The sequence below is a fragment of the Girardinichthys multiradiatus genome, chromosome 19 (assembly GCF_021462225.1).
Source record: "Girardinichthys multiradiatus isolate DD_20200921_A chromosome 19, DD_fGirMul_XY1, whole genome shotgun sequence".
Lineage (NCBI taxonomy): Eukaryota > Metazoa > Chordata > Actinopteri > Cyprinodontiformes > Goodeidae > Girardinichthys > Girardinichthys multiradiatus.
The window spans coordinates 16054048-16066475 of record NC_061811.1 but is presented as its reverse complement, the minus strand read 5'-3'; the positions used below and the strand labels follow the sequence as shown (position 1 = coordinate 16066475).

At 40.6% G+C, this 12428-nt stretch overlaps 1 protein-coding gene across 2 annotated transcripts in view; it reads left to right on the top strand.

Moving 5' to 3' along the window:
• LOC124855325 (AT-rich interactive domain-containing protein 1B-like) overlaps positions 1–12428 on the top strand; it is a 319405-nt gene that overhangs the window by 240477 nt on the left and 66500 nt on the right. For both annotated transcript variants that reach the window (XM_047345084.1, XM_047345083.1), the window contains exon 6: positions 6401–6487. In XM_047345084.1, the coding sequence (XP_047201040.1) occupies positions 6401–6487 (87 nt within the window). The remainder of the gene's footprint in view (positions 1–6400; positions 6488–12428) is intronic.

The window sequence follows — 12428 nt, the reverse complement described above, 5'->3', positions numbered from 1 at the left end:
CCCAGCTCAACATTTTCATCACTAAGTACTTGTTTCATTCCACCAGCTTGTTGTTTCCCAAACAACATGATTGCTGTCTTCTAAAAGAAGAAAATATAGTCTTCAGACTGCTACCACTGGTGAAACTTGTTGATCAACCCTTTTTATTTAAAACCAAATCAAAGAATATGCAAAGAACTAACCAAGCCATCACCAGTTTGTCAGTCTGGATCTTGAAAGTCCAACATAATATTTATTCTCTATTAGTCTTGGAAGTGTCTCCCTTTCTGAATTTGGGACTTGCAGTATAGCCTACACTGGGTATAAATGTTTTTAGAAAATTTAAACTACCGGCCTTGCCTGACTGCATCTTACACTCTGCTATTACTAATATATAGAATATCGTATATATTACTATATTCTGGACAGTCTCATTAATATCTTTGCAGAACCTGGATCTTGGGTCCTGGCCAATGTTGTGGAGCCTGGCCCCTATTGTTTTGTGCTAAGTGTTTGCTCCTGTGCTGCCCTTCAGTCCAGGTTCCTTTGGATTTCTTGATATCAGACACAGGCTGTGATTCTTTTGCCAGTATAGGCCATGCAACTGCTTATCCTTTAATAGCGTTTCTTCTTCGCCCTCTTCCATACATACAGAACCTTATCAGTTAATTCTAGGGGTCCAGTCATTGTTGGGGTCCAGTCTCACTGATGTTACTGCTTCATCCTGGATGGTGTCTGACTCTCACTAGTCCTCTGCCATAGTCTCTCTCCTTCCATTACAATCCTAGGGAGCTGGACTTGAGGTATTTTCCTTTTTGCAATAAAAGAAGCTTTTACAGTGCTGAAAAAGTATTTTACCTCCTAAAGATTTATTCTGTTTTTGCTTTTTTTGTCACCTTTTGTTTCAAATAATGAAACAAATGTTAAGTAAATACAATCAAATCAACCAAAGTGAAAAAAATTATTTCCTCCTTTGCTAAATCATGAATTGACTATGATCAACCAAATGCTTTTTGCTTACTTTCACAAATCACCCCAGCCAGATTCCTACCTTACCGGCATAATCATAAAATCACTAAAGAGAACCTGTATGACAACATGAAGTAGGCAAAAAGCTCTCAAATGCAACAAATATGCCCTCAACTAAATAAATTCAAAAACAGATGAGAAACTAAGTCAGTGACATTAATCAGTCTCCAAAGTAATTTTAAGGATCTGGGACAACAGCGAACCACATCGATAGCCAATTCCACAAGTGAAGAAAACTCGAAACAGGAGAGCTTTCCCAGGAGTGGTTGTTCATCCAAAGTTACTCCAAGAACACATCGTCTTATCCAGGAGGTCACAAAAGAACTCAGAAAAACAGCTACATCTGGCGTAAGACTAACACAGCCTTTCAGAAAAACATTATCCCTACAGTCAAACATGGTTGTGGTAGTGTGATGGTCTGGAGATGCAATGATTCCTCTGAACCTGGATGATTTGCCATAATTAATAGAAACATGAATTCTGCTCTCCACCAGAAAATCCTGAGGGAGCATATTCGTCTCTCAGTTTGTGTCCTTATGCTCAAGCACATTGGGATTAGCCAGCAGGACAATGATCCCAATAAAATTTACAATTTCACTTGGATTAGCCTAGTCAACGTCTAGACTTAAATCCAATTGGCAGGCTGCAGCATAGCCTGAAACAGCCCGTTGATAGTTGACCCTCCTACTCTGACTGAATTAAAACACCCAAATTCCTGTTTACTCTACAGTAATTAAACAGACTTTTTGCCATTTTTCACAAATGTTTAGCAGCAGCTGTTGCAACCAGTTATTAGTGGGCAATTTTTTTGAATGTCGTTTTAATAGCTTTTTCTTTTAATAAATATTTATATTAATGTATTTTATATTTGCTCTGGTTATATCTGATTGCTATTAAAATTTGTTTGATTTGAAACATGCTAAAATGTGATAAAGTAAAAATATTTTCTCACTCCACGGTAGCTTATCTAGGCTTCTAAAATACCATCCGAGTTTCTAACATATGATTGGGCACGTGTTGATGGCCTGGATTTTTTTAGTTTTCAACTGCCTCAAAGGTTAAGTGGAAATCAATTTGACTGCATTTATCCAGTCCAAATGATATTTCAACAGGATAAATGAGGTCAAAAAGTTGATAAAACTATTTGTACACGATAATTTTCTTTACTATTAACTTTCTTTTAGTTATTATGCAGAGCTATGATTTGTAATGAAGTATTACTTTTGCATAAGCAATGCATTAGAATATTGTTCCATTGCCAGTGCAGACGCACATAAAAGCTCGTAGCCAGTGTTTCTTGTGTTATCTCACAGCTGCTTCAGCGTTTGCATACTAATGTCTCCGATGCTCTCCTGCAACATGGTGACAGACTAGCTAATCGAATATTCCCTCTTTGAAGCAGTGCCGCTGGAACTATTCAAGTGTGATCCAGGAGGGCTCTGTGTGTCTGTGGCTGCAAACATTTTAGTACATGACTTATGTGCCTCTGTGCTCTTACATGTGCTATTGTGTGCTATTCTATGTTTATTTACACTTGTTTGTGCAATTACTTTTTACGTCCGTACATGTTGTTTTTTGCGTGCCTGAGTGCGAGTAGGCGGCGGATAGATGGAAACGTTGTTCATGCATTTTTATGCAAAGCAATTATGTTGACTTAATTGGGTTTGTTTATGTGGAGAATGTGTCACCTCCAGTCATGTATTCCTTCTGGTGTGAAGGACACACACAACATACAAACACGCATACATATGTAGACACACTTCTTGAAGTAGCATAGATTTTATTGAGTGATTGGATAACATAAACTGTGTCCTTTACTGTAAGAGGCTTTTATATTCATTGAGTTCTGATGACATCAGAGCAACAAACTTGTATTATTAGAACACTCTAAATGTTCTTTATAACTTTTACTTTAGGTGCATGTTCCTATGCATGATAAACATTTGCACATTCCTCAAGTGTTTGCTTTTCTTTGAATTTACATTAAACAATAAAATGTCCATTTTTATCACTTACAATGCAGGTGCGTCTCAGTAAATGACAATATTATCATAAGGTTTGTTTTTTTCAGCAGCACAAAAAAATAAAACACATACCGTAAATAGATTAATCATAACAAAACGTGATTTATTTCAAGCAATTTGATGATTTCTGCCATGAATGAAAAACCTAAATTCAGCATCTCAGAAACTTTTATTATTACCTAAGACATATAAAAGTTGGATTTTTAATGCAGAAATGTTATGTTACATCCTGCACAATTGTATAGGAAAGACTGCTCGCAACTATCCGGCAGACGTGCGTTGACACCCTTAAAAAGTAGTGTAAGCCACAATTGCTCATTGCTAAAGAAGCTGACGGTTCACACAGTGCTGTATCCAAGCATATAAATGAAAAGTTGAATCGAAGGAAAAAAATGCGATGGAAAAAGTTACACAAGCAACAGGGATAACAACAGCCTTGACAGGAAGCAAAAGTAGAGCAAAAGCAAAGTCTATTCAAGAGTTTGTGGAAGATATAACTAGACATATCTACAGTAGTTAGTCATGTATTGTGTTAATCCACTCCTGAACCAGAGACGTCAGAAGTGTCTTATATAGACAAAGCATAAAAATGACCAGAATGTTGCTGATTCCTCTGTAAAAACTTATATAAAATTTTGGATTTTCTTTGGAAAATAGTTCTAGAGTCTGGAAGAAGGGTGGAGAAGCACAGAATCCAAGGTGCTTGAGGTCCAGTGAGAAGTTTTCACATTCAGTGGTTATTCAGGGAGCCATGTCATTGACTGTTGTTGGTCCATTGTTTTTTCTTCAAATCTGTGCAGTTCTTTACTAGGACATTCAGTTTACAGTGGGGGTGGGGAGCTGCTGACCTCGACTAGGGACATTATCGGCCGGTGGAAGGAGTACTTCGAGGATCTCCTCAATCCTGCCATCATGCATTCCGTGGTGGAAACAGAGGCTGGGGACTCGGGGTTGGACTCTTTCATCACCCAGGCTGAAGTCACCGAGGTGGTTAAAAAGCTCCGCGGTGGCAGGGCTTCGGGGTTGGATGAGATCCGCCCTGAGTACCTCAAGTCTTTGGATGTTGTGGGGCTGTCATGGTTGACACGCCTCTTCAACATTGCGTGGCGGATGGGGACAGTGCCTTTGGATTGGCAGACTGGGGTGGTGGTCCCCGGAGGGTGTGTTCCAACTACAGGGGCATCACAGTCCTCAGCCTCCCTGGTAAGGCCTACGACAGGGTATTGGAGAGGAGAGTCCGACCGATAGTCGAACCCCAGCTTCAGGAGGAGCAGTGTGGTTTTCGTCCCGGCCGTGGGACACTGGACCAGCTCTATACCCTCTACAGCGTACTCGAGGGTTCATGAGAGTTTGCCCAACCGGTCCACATGTGTTTTGTGGACCTGGAGAAAGCATTCAACTGTGTCCCTCGTGATACCCTGTGGGGGGTGCTCCAGGAGTATGGAATCGGGGGCCCTTTACTAGGGGCCATCCGATCTCTGTACAAGCGGAGCAGGAGTTTGGTTCGCATTGCCGGCACTAAGTCGGACCTGTTCCCGGTGCATGTTGGACTCCGGCAGGGCTGCCCTTTGTCACTGGTCCTGTTCATAACTTTTATGAACAGGATTTCTAGGCGCAGCCAAGGGCCAGAGGGGGTCTGATTTGGGGACCAGAGGATTTCGTCTCTTCTTTTTGCAGATGACGTGGTCCTGCTGGCCCCCTCTAGCCAAGACCTACAGCATGCACTGGGGAGGTTCGCAGCCAAGTGCAATACAGCTGGGATGAAGATCAGCTCCTCCAAGTCCGAGACCATGGTTCTCGACCGGAAAAGGATGGCTTGTCCTCTTCAGGTTGGAGGGGAGTTCCTGCCTCAAGTGGAGGAGTTTAAGTATCTCGGGGTCTTGTTCACGAGTGAGGGAAGAATGGAGTGGGAGATCGACAGACGGATCGGTGCGGCTGCCACAGTAATGGGGGTGCTATGCCGGTCCGTTGTGATGAAGAGAGAGCTGAGCTGAAAAGCGAAGCTCTCGATTTACCTGTCGGTCTACGTTCCTACCCTCACCTATGGCCATGAACTTTGGGTCATGACCGAAAGAACGAGATCCCGGATACAAGCGGCTGAAATGAGCTTCCTCCGTAGGGTGGCTGGGCACTCCCTTAGAGATACGGTGAGGAGCTCGGCCATCCGGGAGGGGCTCGGAGTAGCCGCTACTCCTCCACATCGAAAGGAGCTGGTTGAGGTGGCTCGGGCATCTATACCGGATGCCTCCTGGACGCCTTCCTCGGGAGGTGTTCCAGGCACGTCCGACCGGAAGGAGGCCCCTGGGATGGCCCAGGACACGCTGGAGGGACTATGTCTCTCGGCTGGCCTGGGAACGCCTTGGGCTCCCCCCGGAGGAGCTGGAGGAGGTGTCTGGGGAGAGGGATGTCTGGGCGTCTCTGCTGAGTCTGCTGCCCCCACGACCCGGTCCCGGATAAAGCGGAAGACGACAAGTACGAGTAAAATTTTCTGATAAACTGAATTCTGGTTTCTAATGAGCTGTATCCCACATACTTCAAAATTAACAAAAAATAAACACTTGCAATACAAATCACTGGAATGAGTCTATATATTTTGTTTTATTCTGCAATAGAAACACAGAATTAAATACATTTTTCAATTACATTCTAATTTATTAAGATACACCTGAAATCCCTGTGGCCTTACTTCTTCTTCTCTCCCAATTGGAATCTGAGATAAAAGGTTAATTTGCCATCTCTTTTCTTCCTCTAGGCCAAATCAATTCACCTTACTCTATGTCAGCCATTGTTCTAATCAGACCCTCAACTCGCTATTGGATTTCAATGGAACAGTCACAGCCCAGAGACCTGCACAGCAAACCTAATCGATGATCCTCAGATGGCTCTGGTTTTCTGTTGTGGGGTCTCGTTCATTGTAATGATTACACAAGAGTCTTGATATGTCTTCCTGGAGTGGATTTGTCATTTGGCTCATGGTGAACCACAATCAACTTTGTGTGTCTGCAAATGGCAGATTTTGGCATCAAACCCTTTTTTTTTTTTGGTTTTCCCACCTAAATTACAGAGAAATTGTTGGAACGTTTAACTTTTCTGCAGCTACAAAGAGAAAAACAAAACTGATTGTTTAGGAGTTGATTGTTTACATCGTTTTGAGCTGTTTTCTTACATTTTTTTCAAGCAATGCGGTTGAAAAGCAGCAAAAATATATTTAGTTTTGACCTCACTTTCAAAAAAACAAAGAAGGGAAAACAGCTCACACTAAAAGTTTTCTCACCAGATGATAGCATTTGTTTCAAGGACGGCATTATAACAATAAACTCTTCACATGAATCCAAACCCTTAAACTCCAACTTAATGTTGCTTTCCAGGTTCAGCTGTGGCCCCACTGAGCTCTGGAAATGGACCAGATGCAGCCCATCTGCCAATCACACGCTCCCCTATGGCTCAGGAGAGAGGTGAGTCTATATATATATGTGTGTGTGTGTGTGTATTTATGTATGTATATATATATGTGTGTGTGTGTGTGTGTGTGTGCGTGTGTGTGTGTGTGTGTGTGTGTGTGTGTGTGAACAAAGACCAACAACAGGGACATGATTTGTTTGCCATGTCTGCCAGAAGGAAAAGAGGGAATGCTGTTTCCACATGCATCTGTGTTTTTATGGGATGCTTTTTTTTATTTTAGCAAAATCTGCAAACCATCCCTTAGAAGGCCCAATACATGCCATGCTAACTTTGTGTTTGCTGTAAAAGAAAAAAAAATTATATTGTTTACTCCAAAAAAGGGTTTCAGATGGAAACATTGTGTTTTTCTCCATTCCGCACAAGGAAGGGGCTGCATGAGGATTAGAGACCGAAGAAAACTTCAAGCAGAAATTGCATGTTATCAAAGTCAAGAGAATGAAACTGGCTGTAATAAAACATTTCTTTAATTAGCATAATGACTTTAAGTCCAACATAAGCTTAATGGGCAAATATTATAATACAACTTTTTCTTCTCCTGTTTAGGATCGTAGCTCAGGATAATTACATTAACTTCCATATCTGAAATCCAGAAATACACAAAAAAGTCTAAACAAAAGATATCAAGCACAAGTTGGCCAAGAACCCATGTGATAGTTGCTTCAAACTCAGACATCATTGCATAACACAGTGGCCACAGGATGAAAGTGTGCAGCTCTATTGAGTTCACAAAGTGAAGTTTTATATGATGAGATATCACGTAAGAGGTGAGAAAGTCAGGAGAAACGTCTCCGAAGGGGAGCTTGGAGACATAGCAAACCAGCAACCTGTGGAGCGATTTAAAACCATTGTTTTAAGGATTCCATCTGCCATACTACCAAAATTTGGATGGAAGGGAAGCTGATGTACTCAAATCTCCTCTGCAGTGAAACATTTTCTACTTCTTTTGGCTCAGGCAAGGAGAATAAAATAGTAGCTTGCTGTTGCTGTTGTAGCTAATCAATGTGGGTAAACATGAGGAAGGAACAGTTGGAGGGCTGTGATGGATTATTTTTTAAAGTGACCCTCAGGCATCAGCATATATTTGTGCTGATTAGAAAATACATAAAAAGCAAAGACATGTGTAAAAAAGTACATTTCCATACCTGTTTAAGTTTCAGCTAACAACACTAGCCACCCATTCGGGGGTCTGGCTGTTAACTCACTACTCTAGCTATTTGCCATAGCGGCCCATAGGGGCAAAAATGTTTTGGAAGGGAGGGACTGTGTTGGGTGGGTATGTTTGAATGTGTATATCCAGCTTGGAGGACATCATCCAACAGGCTTATTTATTTCAGAAAGATTTGTTTTGAAATTACCTATCTGCTTTGACAAACAAACAAAGGGCTGTCTGTGATTTATTTTTCTTTAATACTTTCAAAAGTTCAGCAAGAATTACTTTTACCTTACACTAGGAACTATAAAAGGCACAATGGCTCAGAGATATGGCAAAAAAATAAGGTTTTAGCATTGCCAGCTTCTTTGTAATGTAAAATTTGGTGGTTTTCAAAAGCCAAGGTAACTATTTGTATTACACCATTCACAAACAAGGTGATTTAACGTGCTTTACAGGAAAAAAAAAGAAACAAAGGTAGAACAAAATACTTTGAAACAAGACATACATTATAAGAATAAAAGTAGAGTTTAGGCATCACATAAAAAGTAACACAGGAAAATGCTGTTTTTTTTTTTTTTACAGAGACCCTAAAGACATCATTACAATCATCCAGCCTACTGGTTTGAAAGCAAAGTCTATTCTGACAATGTTCTTGAAATGTTGTTAGGCTAATTTAGTAAAATATTTCAAGTGTCTGTTAAAACTTAGCTTTGATTCTATAATGACACCTAGGTTTTGTGGTTTTTTGCCATTTTAGCCTTGCCTCATTGAGTCTATTTAAATGCTGATCTCTATCTTTTGGGCCAAAACCAAAAGGTTATGTCTTTTCTACATTAAGTTGGAGAATATTGTGACACGTGGGTATGAGTGTGGTCAGTTTCCCGATAATAGAGCCTTTAGGAATCCCACTGGCGATCTTTGTTCAAATTGATAATGGCCAAATGATACAAAGTAGTCCAGGTTTGCCAAATAACATCAGAACCAATTTAGAACGATATACTACCATACTGTAAGATTTTGTGATTATTGATTATAAATATGTCTGAAAATTATAATAAAAAATTATAATTCAGAAGTAATAAGATCTAACCAAAAATAATTTTGCACAAATGGATTAAAGGTACACTCTGGGATTGTGACTATTGGGTTAACAGCACTTAATAATTATAATTAGGTAATTGTCATTAATAATTGATAATTATTAACCAAATCCACGCTAAACATCACAGTGTTATCAACCATTTTACTGAATGGGGTAGAACACTAACCTTAGTTGGAAGACTTAGTTCCAGTCTTAATTGGTCACTCTTACACAAAATAAACACAAACGCTGTCTCTTTATCTATGTGAAAATTTATTAAACCAATACTTCCTTTTACAGTCGACTTTTCTGGCCCACAAACTTTCACCTAATTAAGCATACACTATTCTACAGAGAAGTAAATTAATGATAATAAAATATTAAGAATTCGCACTGGAACAAAATTAATGAACAACGGTGAAGCTTTGTCTTGTTCTGTGATGCGTCTCAACTAGCAGCCGTCAGCTGACAGAACAGTAGAACCAGGCCACTCGGACACTTTACAGTGCAAAGCTTGGTTCTTAGTCCACTGACAGCTGGTGTCAAACTGATCTGAGACAAAGGATGGTCATAAACTTCCAAGCAGGAAACAGTGGAAAAACAGGGTAATAAACCGCTGAGACAATGGGATAGCTTGGAAGTTGCTGCACAAGGTTTAGATTGCAGTCTCACTGAAACTTCAACGTCAACACCAATTGATTCCGAAATCAGCCGATCAAAAACATAGTGAACCATTGGCAGTCGACTGAAACAAACAAGGAGGAAGATTTGTCTCCTTGGGAAAAACCTCTGTGGGGTTTTGATATGACCTGGGTAGCACGATACAGTCTGGTCTTCAATTGGAATATAAATCTTACCTTCTTCTCATACCAGCAAGATTTCCAGCTTTGTCAAGCTCTTAATGGAATTGGCCAGTGTAGAGAAAATAAACCCGCCCGCGAGCTTCTACTTCTCCAAAAGTGCTTCTTTACGTGGTATTCGGTGGTGGTCCACACTGGAATCGCAACTAGCATTACCTTGAGCTAGCTATTTATCACCTCTGCCATTGACGTCAGCGTGGCAATGAATGCTGGGAGATGTAGTAACAGTTTGTTTACCTCACAAAATCGATATTGTCCAACACAGACAATGCCACTCACTTTTTCTAGTCAATCAATCGGTATGTTATGATCAACCATGTGAAATGCAGATCCAGTAAAACTACACTGAGTAAAACAAATGTGTTGCCAAAAGGCTTGCTACATGAACACTAACCCACAGGTCAGATGCCCCAGCCAATCTCGAGGCTTTTTACAGCAATTATGAACACTTTTTGGGGATTCGTAAAAATAGCAGAATTGCTAATTTTTGCAATTGTAATTTCACCATCCACACAACCCTGCAAAAAGCCTGAACGACTGGGAATTGACCTTCATGGAATGACTGTAAGAGTCCCTCTCCATCACCCACCAAAGAGCAGATAAAATAACAGAGAGACAGAGGGAGTGGATAGATGAAGACAGAGGAAGAGAGTGGGGCACTGATGAAATCAAGTTGGGGATTTAATGCTGCTCTCTAATGCCTGTAAACCTCAAACTCCCCCCACAGCCACGTCCAGGAAAGCTCAGCACTGTTAACAGGGTCGACTGTTGTTTATGCTGTTTTTTCCATGCTCGGATTAACCCCCTCCCTCTGCACATACTGTACTCCCCACTTTGCTCAAGTGCTGGCCTCCCTGAGAGCCTCTCTCTGCTCTTCATTTCGATAAATCCACTGACCGTCCCTTTTTCCCTCCCCTACTTTTTTCTTGCGTGGCTGCTGTTGTTCAGCTGAAAGCTTCGTTGCCAGAACAAGAGAACGGTCTGTTTGTGTGAGGAGAGGGAACGAAGCATAGAGAGAGAGAGAGACGGAGAGAAAAATCCTTGAACGTGTTATTTGCTTTTAGCACTGTCTGCACAATGTTTCTCTCCTCATCCATTTTCCAGGCAATTTAAAGTGCGGTACTACACACTGTATTTTTTTCTATTCCTCTCCCAGAATCCCCTTACCCTAATGGAAGCAGAACATTACAATAATGTCCTCGCTCCTTAAACCCAGCACTCGCAGCCTAAGCACTTTCAGGCCCCAATCGCTCTTTTCCCTCCGTTGCACTGTCTTTCCCTCCCACACACACTTTCTCTCTCACTGAATCTCTTTCTGCCTAGGCCTGAGTCTCTTCGTTATACAAAGAAACTCATGCAGAGCGTTTATTGCTCTCTGCCTTTATCTCCTACTCACACGCGCACTCAGAAAGCGAATAAGTATATGCATATGCACAGTTGTAAACTTACAAACATTTAAAACTTCTCTCTTCCTTTCCAGTATTCTTGCATTTTTCTCTTGCTCCCCTAGCAGAAACAAGGAATTACACAAGTGTTAGCTCTCCGTCGTTTCCCCAAACCCCCAAACTCAATTAAGAGTCAGCCTTTGTGCACTCATTGAAAAAGCGGATGGCTATCCAGGTTTATAGCCGAGCAGACCCAATCCATTTACACCTAATCTGCAACACCGCGCTTACATGTACACAGATTTCCTCACCAGTGCGGCCTCTCTTTTTCCTCAGTGGCCATCCAGTGACCTTTCTCCATTCACAGCGGATTGGGAGACCTTTCCATGAGTGTAAAAAAAAAAAAAAAAAACGAACGCCATAGCTTGAAAGAGCGAGGCCCAGGCAAGGATCGCTGCAAATGTCAATTTGAATGGTGCAAGCAAGTTGGGGCCTGAGAGGCTTTAGCACATCTATTGACAGAACAGCTTAGAATAACACAGTAGCCACGGTCAAATCACTAGCAGTTCTGTGCAGAGTGGGGCTACGTGTTTTAACTTGAGCATTAGCGACTCTTTTATGTGTCAACTCAGCTTTTACAGTGACATGCATCTCTGAGGCCAGGTGTGTACTTGACCTGGGCTTTTATCAGCAATAGCATTCACTGAATGCTCTCTCCATCTGTTTATTTGTATTCACAGATCCAGTTATATGTCATCCTATTTGTTTTCACGAATACCTATTTTATTTTTTCTGTCCTTTTCTGTCCTAGTGTCAGTCCCATTTTTTCATTTTATAAGAAAAACATTTGGTTTCATAATTTGTTTACAAATATGGAAAAATATTTGGATTTCCAGGCTTTTTTCCTTTTTTCATTATTCAAAACATAAAAAGCATTTTGTTTGACACTGATTTATATTTTGATTGATTTTCTTTTGTCGTTTCCATAAATTTGTTCAAAACATTGGGTATTTTTGTTAAAAAAAAACTATTTTGAGGGGGGTTTACGTACAGAATAAAGATATCAAAAATCTTTATATATTTTGGGATAACCAAGTCCACATTTTCAAAATCACTTTTAAAATACAATGAATCTAAGGTGGTCCTGATACAAAAAAATAGAACAGTGAAGCAGTCCTTTCTCATTTGGCCAAATCAGAAGCTTACTCTTACCATGTTTTGTGGAATGTGAGGAATATTATAAAAACTGATGGAAATATTCATGAATTGTAATCTGGAAAACTATGAAGTTTTAAAATCGAACATTTATTAAAAGTATGGTATACATTTGTATTCATCCCCTTTACTCTGATACCCCTGAGTAAATTCCAATGCAAAACATTGCCTTTAGAAGTCACCTAGTTGAGTGTAATTTAATCTCAGAGTAGATCCAGCTGTTCATTTAAGACCTCTGAG